This window comes from Carassius auratus, chromosome 9 (genome assembly GCF_003368295.1).
Source record: "Carassius auratus strain Wakin chromosome 9, ASM336829v1, whole genome shotgun sequence".
Taxonomy (NCBI): Eukaryota; Metazoa; Chordata; class Actinopteri; order Cypriniformes; family Cyprinidae; genus Carassius; species Carassius auratus.
This window is the reverse complement of record NC_039251.1, coordinates 33891669-33910481: the sequence shown is the minus strand read 5'-3', so window position 1 is coordinate 33910481 and position 18813 is coordinate 33891669. Positions and strand designations below refer to the sequence as shown.

General features: G+C 34.9%; 2 protein-coding genes across 5 annotated transcripts in view; both read left to right on the top strand.

Moving 5' to 3' along the window:
- LOC113109117 (rap guanine nucleotide exchange factor 4) overlaps nt 1-2467 on the top strand; it is a 54938-nt gene extending 52471 nt beyond the window's left edge. For all 4 annotated transcript variants that reach the window (XM_026272674.1, XM_026272673.1, XM_026272676.1 and 1 more), the window contains 6 exons: nt 388-478; nt 570-620; nt 700-787; nt 1675-1739; nt 1822-1876; nt 1959-2467. In XM_026272674.1, the coding sequence (XP_026128459.1) occupies nt 388-478; nt 570-620; nt 700-787; nt 1675-1739; nt 1822-1876; nt 1959-2089 (481 nt within the window). In that variant the 3' untranslated portion in view covers nt 2090-2467. The remainder of the gene's footprint in view (nt 1-387; nt 479-569; nt 621-699; nt 788-1674; nt 1740-1821; nt 1877-1958) is intronic.
- A 1343-nt stretch (nt 2468-3810) lies between these two features.
- LOC113109115 (mitogen-activated protein kinase kinase kinase 20-like) overlaps nt 3811-18813 on the top strand; it is a 35887-nt gene continuing 20884 nt past the window's right edge. Inside the window, exons 1-7 of the mRNA XM_026272671.1 lie at nt 3811-3925; nt 7333-7523; nt 12888-12975; nt 15247-15348; nt 17466-17531; nt 18158-18186; nt 18287-18424. Coding sequence (XP_026128456.1) covers nt 7365-7523; nt 12888-12975; nt 15247-15348; nt 17466-17531; nt 18158-18186; nt 18287-18424 — 582 coding nt within the window. The 5' untranslated portion in view covers nt 3811-3925; nt 7333-7364. The remainder of the gene's footprint in view (nt 3926-7332; nt 7524-12887; nt 12976-15246; nt 15349-17465; nt 17532-18157; nt 18187-18286; nt 18425-18813) is intronic.

Sequence of the window (18813 nt, the reverse complement as noted above, 5' to 3'; positions counted from 1 at the left end):
ACTACTAAATGTAAACACAAGCATTTACAGAAAACTATATTAAAATGTATTTGTAATTACGAAGTTGCAATTTAGTACATTTAAAATATTTGAGCTTTAAATATAATACTGTAAATTATAAGTATCCAGTACTTCACGTGTTTTAGTATGTCAGCATATAAAAAAAAGAGTACTACTGTCATAAATGACAAAAGATTATTAAAACTTAATCATTTAAAATGGACTTAAGCAAATCTTTTAATTTAACATTATTACAAAGTGCATTTTTTTAAAGTGTACTTAAATGTGTTATAAAGCAACATACTCTACTTAGGTGTCTCATTTTCATGAATTGAAATTAATTTAACTGTTCTTCTCTAAATCAAGTGTGTTTATGCTCTTTTTAAGCTGTAAAGAGTTTAAGAATTTGAACTCATTCTTTGCCATTATCATGGGCCTGGGAAACCCTGCGGTCTGTCGCCTCAGTCAGACATGGGAGGTGAGTATTCACCACAAACACACACACACACTCGCACACACACACTCATGACTGACTGCCTAGTTCCATGTTTATCACTGATTCTTCACAGAAACTGCCCAGCAAGTTCAAGAAGTTTTACGGAGAGTTTGAAAACCTGATGGTGAGTTCAGCTGCTAGTGACCTGAACATGAAAGCTACTTAAAGAGGATTTCAGAGATCTGTTATTTGTCTCATTGCAGGATCCCTCCAGAAACCACCGAGCGTATCGACTTACAGTGGCCAAGTTAGAACCGCCTATCATTCCCTTCATGCCTTTATTAATTAAAGGTGAGCTCTGCTCTGAAACCACACACTCACACAATTTATTAGTAGCATTTAACTTATTTTTCAATAATAATAAAGTAAAAAAACTAAATATTTTATTAATATTTAAAAAAAACTATAAAATATTACAGATGAAAGTAAAGGAACTGCTGTGTATTTTACGTTTCCTGAGGAAATTCATACATATCACTATATATGTTTGTCAAAAAATGTCTAATTAATTAAAACAACATTTGGCATGCCTAAATATTCTTTATTAGTAGTATTCTCCACATTTCTAACATTTTTTAATTAATAAAAAAAACAAAAGTATTTATTAATTGTAACCCATCTCAATGGTCTTGTTAGTAGCATTCTCCACCTTTTAATTCATAAATTAATTAATTAATAAAAAACTAGTTTTATGAATTAATGGTTAAAAAGTTACGGTCAAAATCTAAATTTATTATAAAATAATAATTTAATGATTTTTTATATTAAAAAAAAAAATTAAAATGTTAATTTTAATAATTATAAAAAAATCTGATATATAGTAAAATATTATATATAACAAATAATGCATCTATTTAAATGCATTTGTCAGTTTAAGACAATGATAATGATTCATCCTCAACATAACAATAATTATGTTAAAATATAACAAAAATAGCCACAGCAAATTAAATGCAACTCATACTTTTACTATTCTGTACATTTGGATATTTATTCACAAATAATTCATGCATTATGTGCACAATCAAATCAATGAGAAACTATAACAAGCTACAGTGAGTCCAATAATCTGATGAAGTCATTTCTCATTTAATGATGTTGTGAAGAACCGTTTCATGACACAAAAATACAGATTTTAGCTTCTCTTAAATCTCTAACGTCCACTTCTGCGCTTTCAGACATGACTTTCACACATGAGGGCAACAAGACGTTTACTGACAGATTGGTGAACTTCGAGAAAATGGTGAGTTTGCAAGGGACCTATTTCACCATCTCCGAGACTGTTTTAATTGGGACTTGTTTAATATTTCTTGTGTGTTTTCCAGAGAATGATTGCAAACACAGTCCGAATCATGAGATACTGCCGGAGTCAGCCGTTCAGTAAGACACCAACACAAACTTCACATCAGACTCATGTCTGAGTTCCTCTGATTCAGTATTTCTCTCTCTTTCATCCCTGCAGGTCAGGAAGCACCGCAGGCCACTGGTAAAAGCCATCAGGACGTGCGGAGCTACGTGCGTCACATCAGTGTGATAGATAACCAGCGTACCCTGTCCCAGCTGTCCCACCGACTGGAGCCGCGCAGGACCTGATCAGTGCTGCTTCACCTCTGCCAGTCAATAAGCTAGAGCTGTATATGACCAGAAGCCTTCCTCCGCTGCAGCGTGTGCTCACACAGGGGCTTCCCTCGCTTCGTTTCACTGAACCGCTGTGGATGTGCAGACCTCTGTTTGTGACCTTTCTTGTATTCTGCTATGGATCAGACGTTCCCCTTGCTTTCGGATCGTGTCTGTAACAGCTGGACACCTCACAAGGTGTTTCGGAGCTTCAAACTGTTTGTCCTGTCACAGCTTTTGGAGACTCCTTTTTTATCATTTGAAGGACATTCTTAAGGGGTTTATTGAGTTTGCCAACCTTAAAATACACTTTAGAAATTTGGGGTTAGTAAGATTTTATTTATACTTTTTTTTTTCAAAAAAGAAATTAATACTTAGCAAGGATGCAATAAATTTATGAAAATTGACAATAAAGACTTTTATTATGTTACAAAAAATCAAAACAAAATCAAACAATCCTAAAAATATATCACAGTCTCCCTAATAAACTAACAAGCTAACAGCTATATATATATATATATATATTTTTTTTTTTTTTTATAGAAGGATTGTGTGAATGAATGAATAAGTAAGTAAATAAATAAATGCAGCCTTGGTAAGCAAAATAAACTTCTTTCAAAAATATATCACCAACTTCAAACTTTTGAATGGTGTTTTTTTTTTTTTTTTTTTTTTTTGTAAATTATGATTTATTGAAGTTTTGAACTGGATGTAAATTTTATCAGGATATTTATTTCATCTTAAGCATGAAGGAAAAGAAAACCTAAATGGTGAAATGAGAAAGGATGAGCACATGTCAAAAGCCTATTGCTGACTTGTCTGCAAACTTTATACCTCTGTGTGTAAATAAAACTGTCATAAGATGACACGGTACAGACATGTCAAAGTCTTTCTTTCATTCAGAATTATGTATTGTCCTTTTTAATTTGTGTCAGTTGATTTGGTATAGTTTAAGATTAAGAACACATTTTCTTTAGTAAGCAGGTCCCAAAAACTCTTATCACATGCTCAGAATATTATATAACATTATATTATTGATATTTTGTGAATTTCCTACTGTAAATATATCACATTTAAATTTTTGACTAATGATGTGCATTGCTAAAGACTTCATTTTGACAACTTTAAAGCAATTTTTTCAATATTTTGAATTATTATTATTAATTTTCTCTTTTCTTTTTTTGCACCTTCATAATCCAGATTTTCAAATAGTTGTATCTCTGCCAAATATCGTCCATAACAAACCATACATCAATCAAAAGCTTATTTATTCATGATGATGCATTTACCTCAGTTTCAAAAACTCTTATGACTGGTTTTGTGGTTCTGTGTCATATTATAGAATTAATAAATTTTTTATGATGTACACATTTTCAAATTGATTTTAATATATAATCATATGTAATAATAAATCACTATTATGATTGTGAATGCATATTTAAAAAATAGGGTTTATTTTAATTGTATTCAAATGAATACATTTATAATTCATATCATTCACTAAATCTGATTTAAAAACAATGACCCCGTAAATAACAGATCTGTTTTAATTTTTTTTTTTTTTTTTTTTAAAGGATAAAATAGTATTTTTTATTATTATTATTATTTAATTTTTTACATGTGTGTTTGGGGTGGTTCGTGTCTCGTCCGCTGGGTGACGCTGTTTCTGTCCCGCTCCGCTGCGTCACTCACGGCGCGCGCGGCGCAGCTCCGATCAGGAAGAAGCGTGAAATCAGCGCAGCAGCACGTGAACTCTTCTTGACAGCTGTCTATCTCTACAGGGAAGACTGTCAGCGGGGTGCAGGAGTGCGGGTACGTGTGTGTGTGTGTGTGTGTGTGTGTGTGTGTCATGATGTTACTCTGTAATATGTTATAATGCTGGGATGATGGACCAGGAGCTCATGGATCTGTTGGAATCTGTCTGGACCTGTTCCTGAACCATCCCACATCACAGACAGGGAGAGTTTCTCAAAAACTCCGGAAATCGAACTATTCTAGAGTCCTAGATATGCTTTTCTAAAGCCACATAAATCAATGCAGCTGTGGTGAAACAGCCAGGACTGCTGTTTATATAGAGAAGAGTTCATATAGCAGTTGCCTGTTGATCTCATTTACAGAAATACTACTGTACCATGTGCACTGATGACGTCAGATGGGGCTTTGATATTCATGTTTTGCTTCATACAAGTTCTGCATGTTCTTACATGGTAATGATGATGTAATATTGCGTCTATGATTCATAAGCAAGCGGAATAGGCTTGTGGCATCATGTTATATTGATTCAGTAAACTGAAGATGGTTTTGGTTGAAGAATTGTGTGGAAATGATTGTGCTGCCCGCTGCATGCCGCATTGTGTGGAGAGCTGTATGAACACACAGGCCTTCAGTCCCCGATGAATGAGAAAAATCCCAGTTATTCTGCCACTTTTGCTTTCTGTTCTGTGCTGAGATATGAATGGAGGAAAGCTGCTGTCACCCTGTTGCCTCATGATTCAGTAGAGAGCAGAGAAGAATCACCTTTACAGTTAAAATATTTAGCGCTTTAAAGAAACGTATACACTTTTGATGTGTTGACTAATAAAGCATGTAAAGTACCTGATTATAATTTTAACTGTAGTGACTTATTTGATATTGCATTTACAGGTACTAAATGGAAACTTCATCATTACAAATGTGTGATTACAAATAATTACAGACATTTCAATAGAAATGTGATTACGGTATATTTGAGGTGTTTAGCTGAATTTTACAGTACATTCAGCAATCCAATTCTTTAACCATTATTTGAGAGACAATCGAATTCTGAATATGCATAGAAATATTTACTTACGACCGGTCTAAAATTAATAAATTTTAGCTAATGCATTTAATATAAACTGAACTTATAATGCATTTTTATTTTTTTCTATTGACATGCCAACAAATGAAGTGTCCAGAAACCTAACATGTAATTCACACTTAAGCAATCTTTTTAAAAGTATAATAAAGTCAACTTCTTTTTCACTTGCAGAGAAAAGCTCATGCAGCATTTAATGAATATTTTGTATCTAATTCAGTGAGATTCCAAACAGTTTATCTGTGTTTATAAAGATGTGCCAGTGTTGCTCTGAAAGGGTGAGCTATCCCTTTAAGGTCTGAGAGTTTCCATGTGGATGAGAGGCTCCAGGGTGTCAATCCGCTTCCTGCACTGCTAAATATAACATAAATCGTCCTAAAACCGCCCAAGAGCCTTGGAGTCCCTCTGTGAGAATAGAGCTGGAGCCCGCTGCGCACCCCAGCAGTCCAGCACAGTCCTCAAAAACATAATTACTCCAGTGAAAATGAGGGAAATAACCAACAATACACCAGCAGCAATTTGCTCTGCCGTTCTCTCCTCTGTGTTTGTTTTAAAAAGATGCATTTATAATTTGTGAGCATCGCAAACCCAGGGAGATACTGCTGGATGCTTGTCAGAAACTGTCTGTAAGACATTTTTTGTTAATTTTATTCTATTGAGCTACGAAAGTGTTTGGGGTGACAAACATAGTCATGGAAGTTATCTGTTTTTAAGTACAGTTAAATGGTGTTTTGTTATATTAATATTGTATTGCATGCACAGTTTTTAATGTTATACACTTTTAAGATTTGAAGTGCGTTAGATGTGCACATTCAGTACAGTTAAATGAACTGCTCGTTTGATCTACACTAGTAGCAGTCTGCTGACCTCAGATCAGCATGAGTGTGTGTGTGTGTGTGAGTGTGTCATGTGCTCTGATTGCAGATATGAGGAATTCCCAGTGAAACATTGACCAGCCTCATACATGTGCAGAGGGGCAGATGAAAGAGATCGTCCGCTTGTTGATCATAAGCCAAATTTCTTGCTTTGAACCTTATTCTTATGAATTCTGTGGATTTAAAGGAATAGTTCACCCAAAAATGAAGATGTGCAGAAAACATAAGATCCAAGATGTAGATGAGTTTGTTTCTTCATCAGATTTGGAGAAATGTAGCATTACGTCACTTGCTCATCAATGGATGCCTTGCAGTGAATGGGTGCCGTCAGAATGAGAGTCCAAACCGCTGTTAAAAACATCACAATAATCCACAAGTAATCCACACTTGTGAAGGGAAAAGCTGTTTGATTGTAAGAAACAAACCCCTCATTGAGAAGTTTTTCATTTCAAACTTCCAGCTACTATAAATAATATTGCTTTCTCCAGTGTAAAAGTCATCTTGTCTGAATCAGGAGAGAAATATGCACAGATCAAGTGAAAATGGTCACAAATAATTAGTGGTCGACTGATATTGGGTTTTTGGCAGCCAATGCCGATATCTTGGAAATCACAAGGAGGTGATAGCCGATATGAAGTCGATATAATAATAATAATTATTTTATTAATATTTACAAATGTATTATTATCAAAATAAAAGTCCTTACTCTAACACATTGACAAAGCAGAAAAACGTATTGGCCGATGCCGATATTTGAAAAATCGGCGATATATCGGTCGATCACTACAAATAAGTCAGTGGATTTTGATGTTAGAGGACTACAGTGGATTGACTTTATCACTGTAGGAAGCGTTATTATGGATTAAAGACTATATTTTAACCAAAAAAGTTGATTTAAAGTTAAAAGAACACAGCTTTTTATTTCATAAGATGTTAACTGACAGAATGGAGTGGAGTGGATTATTGTGATGTTTTTATCAGCTGTTTTGACTCTCATTCTGACGGCACCCATTCACTGCAGAGGATCAACTGGTGAGCAAGTGATGTAACGCTACATTTCTCAAAATCTGATGAAGAAACAAACTCATCTACATCTCGAGTGGCCTGAGGGTGAGCACATTTTCATTTTTGGGTGAACTTTATCTTTAAATATGTGCCTGTGTTAAACTTATCCAGCAGGACGGGCATGCAAACTGCCGCAAAAACAAATAAACACACACAGCGCCAAACGTCACCTTCACACCAGCCTGTGACACTTGAGCAACACTTGAGTGGATCCTGTCTGACAGCTCACGGCGTGTGTGTGTGTGTGTGTGTGTGTGTGTGTCTGTGTCTGTGTGTGTGTGTGTGTGTATGTGTGTCTGTGTGTGTCTGTGTGTGTGTGTGTGTGTTCACTGGAGTAGAAGTGAGCAGTTCTCTCAGTGGCAGATCAAATCACAACATCTCTCCTCTGAGGAGCCTCATCCCTCGCTCTCTTCTCACTCTGTCCTCTTTTCTTGGTCTTTCAGGAGAGAAGTGTGTTTCTAAGTGCCATTATGCCATGGCATCTCTGGGCGCCTCCTTTGTCCAAATCAGATTCGATGACATCCTCTTCTACGAGAACTGCGGCGGCGGGAGTTTCGGGAGCGTGTATCGCGCCCGCTGGCTCTCGCAGGACAAAGAGGTGGCGGTGAAAAAGCTTCTGAAGATTGAAAAAGAGGTGGGAGTGAGAGTCGCCCAGAGCTTTTCAAACACTTGCTTTAATTGTCAGAGTGATAATCATTTTAATTGCCTCTCTGTGTGTCGACTCCAGTCCGAGCAGCACGATTGCACAGAGAGTCACACGCTCTCACAGCCGCTTTTGTGCACTGAAATTCATAGACTATGTCTTTAAGAGAAAATTGTCATGTAATTAAGTCATATTAGTTTCAGCTGAGTGCAGTGTTTGTCTTTGGGGTGAAGTCTATTTACTTTTAAGTGCTAGATTCATTGTTGTCTTTGTTCTTCATCTAGTGATTTTAGAGAGTAATGGCTTTGGTAGCGTTTGGGATTGTACCAAAAAACGACATAAAAAATTAGTTTGATGGAGGAACTGCCTAAAAAGATTGTAAAAATTACTACTCCTTTCAAATGATTAATCGCGACTAATCACATCCCGAAAAAGTTTTAGTTTACATACAGTAATATTCAATTCAATTCAATTCAAGTTTATTTGTATATCGCTTTTTACAAAACAAATCGTTACAAAGCTTGGAAATGTTTCTAAGATGGAAGAATGCAGTTTTTGTAACATTGGAAATATGATTTTCAAAAGACAAATTGCTGTCTAATATAACATCCAGATTTCTGACTGTAGAGGAAGTAACAGTACATCCGTCTAGTTGCAGATTGTAATCTACACGATTCTGTGTAGTGTTTTTTGGTCCAATAATAAATATCTCTGTCTTATCTGAATTTAATTGGAGAAAATTATTTGTCATCCAATCTTTTACATTTTTAACACACTCTGTTAGCTTAGATAATTTAGAAGTTTCATCTGGTCTCGTTGAGATATATAGCTGAGTATCATCAGCATAACAGTGGAAGCTAATTCCGTATTTTCTAATAATATTACAAAGGGGCAACATGTATATTGAAAATAGAAGGGGACCTAGGATGGATCCTTGTGGCACTCCATATTTTACTGATGATAAATGAGATGACTCCCCATTTAAGTAAACAAAATGGTAGCGATCGGACAGGTAGGATCTAAACCATCTAAGATCTTGAATCTAGAATACCTGTATAGTTTTGTAATCTATCTGAGTATGTCATGATCTATGGTGTCGAACGCAGCACTAAGATCAAGTAAGACTAGAAATGAGATGCAGCCTTGATCTGACGCAAGAAGCAAGTCATTTGTAATTTTAACAAGTGCAGTTTCTGTGCTATGGTGGGGCCTAAAACTTGACTGAAATTCTTCATACGGATCATTTTTATGCAGGAAGGAGATCAATTGAGCAGATACAACTTTTTCTAAAATTTTAGACATAAATGGAAGATTTGAAATAGGCCTATAATTTGCCAGTACACTAGGATCTAGTTTTGGTTTCTTAATAAGAGGCTTGATAACCGCCAGCTTGAATGGTTTTGGGACGTGACCTAAAGATAACGATGAGTAAATGATATTGAGAAGCGAATCTTTTTGTTTTATTTGCGAATCTTTCTTTGGTGACTGGAACAATAGTTCTGCCCAGATGGTATCGCTGCGACATATAGTTAATATCAGTGATACGCAGCATCACAATACAAGGAAATGGTCTGTAGCATCATCACTTTGAGGTATGATATCTATAGCAGTAAGATCGATTCCATGCAATGTACTGTAATTAAATCTAGTGTATGATTAAAACGATGAGTTGGCCAGGTGACATTTTGCTTGACTCCAAAGGAGTTTATTAGGTCAGTAAACGCAAGTCCTAATGTATCATTTGCATTTTCAACGTGAATATTAAAATCTCCCACGATTAGCGCTTTATCAACTGTAACCAGAAGGTCTGAGAGGAAATCTGCAAATTCTTTTAGGAATTCTGTATACGGCCCTGGTGGTCTATACACAGTAGCCAGAGCAAGAGATACATTAGATTTCTTTTGCATGTCTGACAGAGTAACATTTAGCAGAAGTATTTCAAAAGAGTTAAACCTGTATCCTGTTTTCTGGGTAACACTGAGAATATCACTATATATTGTTGCAACACCTCCGCCACGACCAGTCTGACGGGGCTCATGTTTATAACAGTAGTACAGTGGAGTCGACTCATTTAGACCAAAATAATCATTTGGTTTTAACCAGGTTTCAGTCAAGCAGAGTAAATCAAAACTATTATCTGTGATCATTTCATTTACAATAACTGCTTTTGGTGTGAGTGATCTAATATTTATGAGCCCAAACTTTAAAAACTGTTTTTGTTCATTTACTTTACATTTTTCTGGTTTAATTACTATAAGATTTTTTCTAGATCCTACATTATATTTATATTTTGACCTCACTATTCGGGGGAACAGACACAGTCTTAATAGTTTTTACAGCGCAAGTACTTTTAGCATTTAAGCGGGTGGAACAAAACTCATCATAATGGTTATCTGAGAATTGTCTTACTAGTCACATGGAGCGAAGTGTCCTGGAGATGTTGTCGGAGAGAAGCTCCGCTCCAATTCTGCTGGGGTGTAATCCATCAGCGCGAAACAGTCTAGGACGCTCCTAGAAAAGATTCCAGTTATTAACAAATAGCAGTTTCTGTTCTTTACACCATGACAACAACCATTCATTTAAAGCATAAGTCTACTGAACCTTTCGTGTCCTTGTCGATACGTATGCAGTGGTCCTGACACGACGATCGTCGCCGCGGGCATCGTGCTGCGAACCGTCTCGATCAGGCTCCTGAAGTCCCTCTTCAGCGTCTCCGTCTGCCGCAGCGTGGTGTCGTTAACCCCGGCGTGAAGCACGACCGCTCTAGGGCTCTCGTCGTCCTTCAGGATCGCGGGTATCTGCGCAGAAACATCGAGAACACGAGCACCAGGCAAACAATGAGTGTGCACTTTACCTTCGGCTAACGTAGCACTTACGCGTCGGGCGATGGAGTAATAGATATGTAATAATAGATATGTGTGTGAACTGTGTAGTATGTTTATTATTATGTATTTGTTAATGCTAAATACATTATAAATATTCACAGCACACACATTATGTAAACAAAAACCTTTATTTTGGATGCGATTGATCGCAATTAATCATTTGACAGCTCTAAAAATCACACAAGTATCATAAACTTAATATTTATATGATTCACTTCATATAGAGCTCACCCAAAAATATTTAATTTAATCAAATCTTATGTGGTCATATTTGATAAATAAGGCTTTTATGGGTCATATAGTATGATAAAGGAGAATCTTTAGCTCATATCTGAGGAGCAGAAATCACCTTAAGTTTACTCAGAGACCCAAACTGAGCTGTTGCTGATATTTATATGAACAAATGACATATCATAATGATCTTTACAAATGTATAAAAGTTTGTTTACATAAAATGCATGTAGATATCAGTTGTTTAGAGATGTAATGATTAGTAGTTTTTTTAATGTTTTGTTACTTACGTTAACATTATATTTTAATTTTGGCTTTTATCCAAAGTGATTTACAAATGAGGACAATAGAAGCAATCAAAACCAACAAAAGAGCATATATTAGCAAGTACTATATAGAGATCGACCGATATGGGCTTTTCTATATCCGATGTTTAGAGGTCAGGGTCAGCCGATGGCCGATATGTGCTGTTGGAACATAAATGTAAACTTAAATATACATTTAAATAAGATAAATACAATTTTATAAATAAAAATCAATTGAAAAAAACTGAAAAAAACTGAAAAAAATATATTAAAAAACATATGTATAAAAAATAAATAATAGTAGTGCTTCAAACACACTAGCAACCAGCAACATATGTGTTTGGTGTAAATGACACAGAACATCTAAAGTGCATTCTTATTTCAAACTTATATCGCAGTCTGTTCATTATTAAAATAAAGTACAGTCAACCAAACACATAAAAAGTTACACTGGTCAGTTTAAATAGTCCGGTCCACTCTGCTGTTATGCACAGGACATTTTTGCTCATGTGAAGAGGATGATCTTTTCCGTCTAGTTTATATAAAAAAAATAACAAATATTATAGTTTAACATTCAGATACATTGCGAATATGGAAACTTTTGGATATGTGCAGAATGAGAAAATTCAAAATCGAATATTTAGAAGAAGACGATCAAACAAAAAGTTATGTTCATAATACTTGCATAAAATGTTTGATGTGAAAAAAGCGGTTCACTGACTGCGCAGCACAACCACGCGTGGATAATTAAATTTTTTATGTGAAGTATCATTTGAAAACATTTGCAATTGCATTTTAAAATACAACAATGACCACCACGAAACCATTCAGAGAGGCGCATTCAGCGGTCTCCTTTACAGGAAACAGTCAGCAAAGTAAAATGATCTCAAACGTATGGCATGCTCTCTTCATTTTATCAAATGATCATAATCACATCTATTCATTTTACGGTCCTGCTACTAGCATTTTATTCAGACTAAAATCCCTTTAATTCGGGTGAGAAAGCTTTTTTCCACGTTGTTTTGCACATAATAGAAATACCGCTGCAGGCACATTTTGCAGCATTAAGGTTAATAACTGATCGTTAATTTAATCGATCATGGAAATTATTGAATATTGACATCCCTAAATGGATGGTTATTTTCTGAATCAAACCATGCTTTTTTTCACAAACAGTGTTTGTGAGAGCTGCCAACTTCTCCACCCCATTTACAGAGTGAGATTCTCCGACTACCTTTATCTCCCAGGTCTGTTGTTGAAGCTTCCAAAAGTTTTGGCTTGGGGTCCTTCACATGCGGCAGCAGCACTTTCCACTGCACCAATAACACGGGGCTGACCGCCGACGTGCCTGACTTTAAATCGTTGCTACTAAACAAGGATATCGGCCGATGCAATATATTAAAAAAAATGACAAATATCGGCCCGATATATCGGTCGACCGATATATCTGTCGACCTATACTACTATATATTAGTATAGTGCTTTATTTAAATTTCACAAAGAAACATGCAGAATTTTGTCCAAGCAATAATAAAATGACACATTTAATTTATAATTTGTCTAAAATATCATAAAAAAGCATGAATCATATCGAATCTAATTGTAAAATCATGAATCAATCAATCATGATGAAATCTGACAGGTTTACAATTTTACACAAAATAAGTTAAAAAGTATAAACTATCAATCAGACGACTGAAGGCATGTTGTAAACTGCATAAGACACGTTTATCATCATAGTTTTTATTGTGTTGATCATTTAGAGCCCTTAGAAATGCATTATCAAAAATGACACAATAGAGTTAAATTGTGCTGACAGTGTCATTATCTGCAATGACACATTTTTGTATTACATTAGGAATGTATTGAACATTTAACATGAATATTTTCTCTTTTTGATATCGTTGTGTTCTTTGTGTTGGCTGTATTTCCAGGCAGAGATTTTAAGTGTCCTCAGTCATCGAAACATTATCCAGTTTTATGGAGCGATTCTGGAAGCGCCCAACTATGGGATTGTTACAGGTCAGTCCAACACGACTCTTCGCTCTGAAACACAGCGTTTATTAGTATGTTTCTCTGTCTATATTACATGATATTAATTTCTGTCTCTGTCTTATGATTAGTTTTTGTGTTTGCTGAATTTGAGGCAATGGTACTTCCTCCCGGAAATGCTAATTTCTCAGTTTATCTCAGATTGTTTCTGTGCTTTTGGATTAGAATAAGCAAAAAACCTGTAATAAACCAATATCCTCAGTTTATTTTTCTTCAGCATGTCTGGGATGAGTTACTGGCCTCTGGTTTATTAAATCACACAATGAAATGGTCACACTTTATAATAAGGTTAACATTAGGTTAAATTAAATTGTTAACATAAGTTACTTCTGAAGCATTTATTAATCTTAGTTAATGATAATTTAAACATACTAATATTTTTTTTAATTTAAAGTTGTATCTTTTAATATATAGTATATTGTATATACACACAAACTGTTTTACTATTTGTGTCAGCATGTTTCAACCATATGTAATATAATTATTACTGTACATATTGAAAGTGTTTCGTTTTCAATAAATCATATAATGATGAAATCCCACCACTTTTGTCCCACATATATCAAGATTGAGTAACGTTCAGGTCTTAATGAGCTAGATTGAGGTAATGCTGTTTCTTCATGACATGTTTGAAAGCGTCTGTCATGGTCTGGTTCTGCTGTAATGACTCAAATGAATCTGCGGTGATTGTAAACGATCATAAAGCGCTGTGTAAATAGTCTGCAGTACTGAGAGACTATTGAGTCTCTCTTTATGAAAAGTAAATGTAATAAGAGCAGGTCAAGGTGCTGTTTATGACCAGCTCAGCCTAGTCAGTGATGTTTTTAATTTCCCCTTTCTCTGTTTGAACCTGATAATCTGACCATATGATGTGTACTCACAGTGACCTAAACATACAGTATTCATGAATATTAACAGATGCAGACTGCAGTCATACGTTAGAGGTATGTGTCTGTATTTGAGTAGTTTGCATTCTTCTGGAAACACTGTGTGTGTGTGTGTGTGTGTGTGTTTATATATATTTAGTGCTGTCAAAGGATTAATCGCAATTAATCGCGAAAATATTTACATTTATTTACATGTCTATATTTATATTCATAAAATTTATATTATAAATTAATATATTTAAAAAAATTCTGAAATGTATACATGCATGCTTGTGTATTTATATATACATATATATAAATATATATATATGTATATTATTAAGGAAATTATTATTTCTGGAAAAAACAAATCAGCAAAAGCTAAGTTCACACAAATATTGATAATAATAATAATACTGATAATATATAAGATAATAATAATACTGATAATAATAATAAGACAGTTCATCAGTATATCAGAATGCCTTCTGAAGGACTGGAGTAAATACTTCAACTCAACTTTGTATCACAGGGTTATATATAAAAAAAAAAAAAAAAAAAAAAAATATATATATATATATATATATATATATATATATATATATATATATATATGTATTTATATATATATATGTATTTATATATATATATATATATATATATATATATATATATATATATATATATATAATTTTTATTTGTTATAAAAATTGTATTTATTTTTACCAAGTTTATTGAAATTATTTATGAATGAGAGAATTATTTATGAATGAGAGAATTATTTATGACTGAGAGAATTATTTATGACTGAGAAAGCTGCACATCAGTTTGTTGCAGGAGAAGATAATGATGCCTCTCCTCTGTTGTCAGTAATGTTGAATTTATGATGAAATAACTCTAAAATTAGGTGTGTCTTGAAAGGAGGTCAAGGTCCATAGCTCAGGGAGCTCTGATATGTTTGTTTTTTCAGCAAACAGTGGTGTCAGTCAGAGTTTGAAATTATTTTGACATTTAATATTTTAACCTAGGATCTGTTGCCTGATGCCTTTAAACATGTACTGTGCCATGCAAACATGTACCATCACAGTTGTGTTTCCTCCTGCCCTGCGTGCCGTAGATGTGAGTGTTTGTTGGTGTTTGCACATAGAACTGATTAGATGTAATCTTATCTGGTGTTAGGATTGTCCAGATTATTTTAGATGATGTCACTGAGGTCAGGATATTGTGGTGAACATGGCACAGTGCTTGATGACAACTAATACTAACAGTGATATGTTAAACTACTGCCCAATACAACATTTAATAGTTTTCATAGAGGTTTTTTGCATTTTAATTTACATTCTGTACGTGTGTGTGTGTGTGTGTGTTATGTTAGAGTACGCCAGCGGTGGATCTCTGTTCGACTATCTGTCCAGCGCTGAGAGTGAAGACATCAGTATGAAGCAGATTATGACCTGGGCAATGGACATCGCTAAAGGTGCTATATACCGTATTCAAAAAAGACAGACTGAATGCTCTAAATGCACAATAAAACACACTTACAGTGGAAACCTAGCAGAAATGGTTACGTTGGTAATAAGGACAAGAACACATTAGAAGCGTGTGGTTCAGATCATCCTGGTCACGCTGGTGTTTTTGTGATATTAGTGGGTTTTTGGTGCTGCTAAGCTGTTAGTGACTAGCTTAAACTAGTGAAGGCCAGCATGGCTGTTAACATTATTACATTTTAATTAACTTTAACTTCCAGCTATGGCTGTGCAATTTATCTGTAAAACGGTTTCAATTTATCTATATAAAACAATTATTTACAATACAAATATTCATTTAGCAGACACTTTTATCCAAAGCGACTTACAAATGAGGACAATGGAAGCAATCGAAAACAACTAAAGAACAATGATAAAGCTTAAAATTAGCTTAAACGCCTTATTAGCTTAATCGCATTATTATTAATGATTAATAATAATATGACAACCTGTCCTCCAACCAATACTCTCGAATAGGTCATTTGTCGAAATCCCTGAAATACGACCCATCAGAGTGTATACTACAACTGCGCCCCTATCGGCAAAAGGTCGTTTTCATATTAATGTTTTGTACTCTTTTATTTGCCCTCTGGTTTGCGTTTCGTGTAGCTCCGTTTGTAGATTATTGCATTATACCTTGATATGTAATCATGCTATCATGGGTTCGATCCCGGGAAACAGACGTGAACGAAAATGTATGTGCTCAATAAATCATAATTTAGCATGATTTCTGTGAGGGTTAGGTTTAGGGGTGGGGTTAGGTGTGGTCATTCGAACGAATAAGCCACCTACAGTAGTAAAATATGTAGGAAATACTGTGAGATCGGTGTAAAACGCCCACACATTGCATTTAAATAAACGTGCGTTTTGATTGGTAATGACGTTATACGTCATTTCATGACGACATACGCAACGCGATACTGTCATTATTTTTACGCCCGCTAGAGGGCGCTTAACTTTATAATGCAAATATTGGTCATAATAAGGTGCTTGCACAAACGACCTATATGGTTGTTTTTTTGTTGGAGGACAGGCTCTAATATGATGCATGATTATTGCGCCCCATTCTGCCCACTTTTGCAGCGCTGCACTTTCGTTCCTCCGTAAAAAAGCCCAAATCCCCAGGCATATCATTAAAATAATTTAACGTGACATTTGCAAAGTTGAATGTGCCTTATTTATCTAAGTATATTTACTCATGTTTTTTGCGTGCGGCTCTTAAAGTGACAGTGGGCTATTTTCCTGCTGTGACTGTGTGCTTATTAATCAAACAACAAAAGACAAATCTATAATCACACACTGCTCTTGAGTGAAGGATTTCTGTAGCTTTAAGAAACAAAAAAAGTTTAATTCTTACAGTGAAGACTATGCCGTTTTATTTTAAATGTGATTATTAATTTCTGTAGTAGTCTGAACCACTGCAATAAAGACAAAACTAGAGCCAAACTAAAACTGAAATGAGACATTAACCTTATTACAGGACATACATATTTGTTATGTATCACTATCTTTAAATTAATCACCTCATTATCGTGTTAAATAAGCTGTTTCTCTGACCGGACTTGACCTGTAAGAGGAAACAAGGTGTTTACATTCATGTTTGAGCCTCTTGAAGAAACACTGAGAGTTTGACGCATGAACTGCGCTCTGATGTTTGGGTTAACATTACACATGGTAATATGATGCTGGTGTGATATATAACCAATTACCAATCTTGTCTGTGCAAAGTTATATCTAATTCGGACAAATCTGTTAGAAATGGACCCGTTTGCTTTCAGTCTGTATTCATAAATCACTGTTTACATGGAGCAAACGACACCGGACAAGAACTGAGTGCATAATGTTTAACCACAAGTTCGGAAAGGGTCATCAGCACACTAACAAAATTACAAGCTTCACATTTCTGCGTTTAAATGTGTCCTCCGCTGTAAGTGCACTACTGTAAGCACATTTACTGTGTGTTCATATACACTGAGAAACATTGGTAGCAACTGATGTTGTTGTTTTAATAACTGCTCCTACAAAATCAAGCTCTGCTCTTTCTCAAGTTGTGTGTTTTCTCTCATAGGCATGCATTATCTGCACGCAGAAGCACCGTTTACAGTCATTCACAGAGACCTCAAGTCCCGAAACGGTTTGTGGAATAATTAGTTACATGCAATGCAAGTACATCATTAAATTACAAAAAAATAAATGTAATTTTAAGGTGTCCTTGTTACATGTACTTAAATTTATAATAACAATCAATTATGCATAATAACACGCAAGTAACCCTAAGACAAACCCTCACCACGTATAAAGTGCACAAGTCAGTTTATATTACTCAGTACTTAAATGTATATTTATTTTATATTGTAACAAGGACACCTTAAAAATAAAGTGTAACTGTAATCAGTTACTGAGAAAACTTGTGTATAATTAAAATGTTATAATTCAAGTGAAGATTAGTAGTTGTAATCAGTGTTAAACACTACTGTATGCTTAACTCTGCCTGCTTTAAATGATTAACAATTGAACACATTTGTTAGAAGTTTAGAAAAGTAATCCAAAATGAATCAAATGTAGTCAGTTACATTGTACTTTAATAAAGTAATTGAAATAGTTGCACTACTTATTGCATTTACACATGAATAGGATGACTTGTAATCTGTAACCTATTACATTTCCAAACTGTTAACTTTTGTCAAATAAATAATAATTGAATGCTGTGTGTGTATGCTGTATTTCCTCTGACCTGCTCAACCTGTGTTTTCGTTCCAGTTGTGTTGACAGCAGATTCAGTCCTCAAGGTACATATCCAAGATCCAGGCTGTCATTTTATCAGTCAAACATGAGAAATGAACCCTTATTGCGAGATCTGCTGATTAATTGGATTCTCCGTGTCCTCAGATCTGTGATTTCGGGGCGTCTAAGTTTCATTCGCACACCACCCACATGTCTCTGGTGGGCACGTTTCCCTGGATGGCCCCTGAAGTCATCCAGAGCCTCCCAGCGTCTGAGACCTGCGACACGTACTCGTACGGCGTGGTGAGTCTGTGAACATCGGTGCTTCAGACCGTCTACAATAATACCACCATATATTTGTACATGCATTATATTATTCATGTCAGGGTTTGCACAACCTTTTGAGAGATATTCAAGCACTTTTTAATGACTTTCAAGCATTTCACAACTATTTCCAGCACTTTCAAGCTCTAAAATGATTCAGTTTGATTGTTATTTTTATTGGGATGGCCAAAATATACTTTTACGTAAAAATTATACAATATATTATATTATACAATTATATCCCGTAGACAGCAGCCGAGGAGCGCTTATTGGCTTATTAGACATTCGGTTCTACTTTTTCTCTATATTCTGAAATGATAAAATCACTAAAATAAAACATCATATCATCAAGAAATCAGATTTTGTTA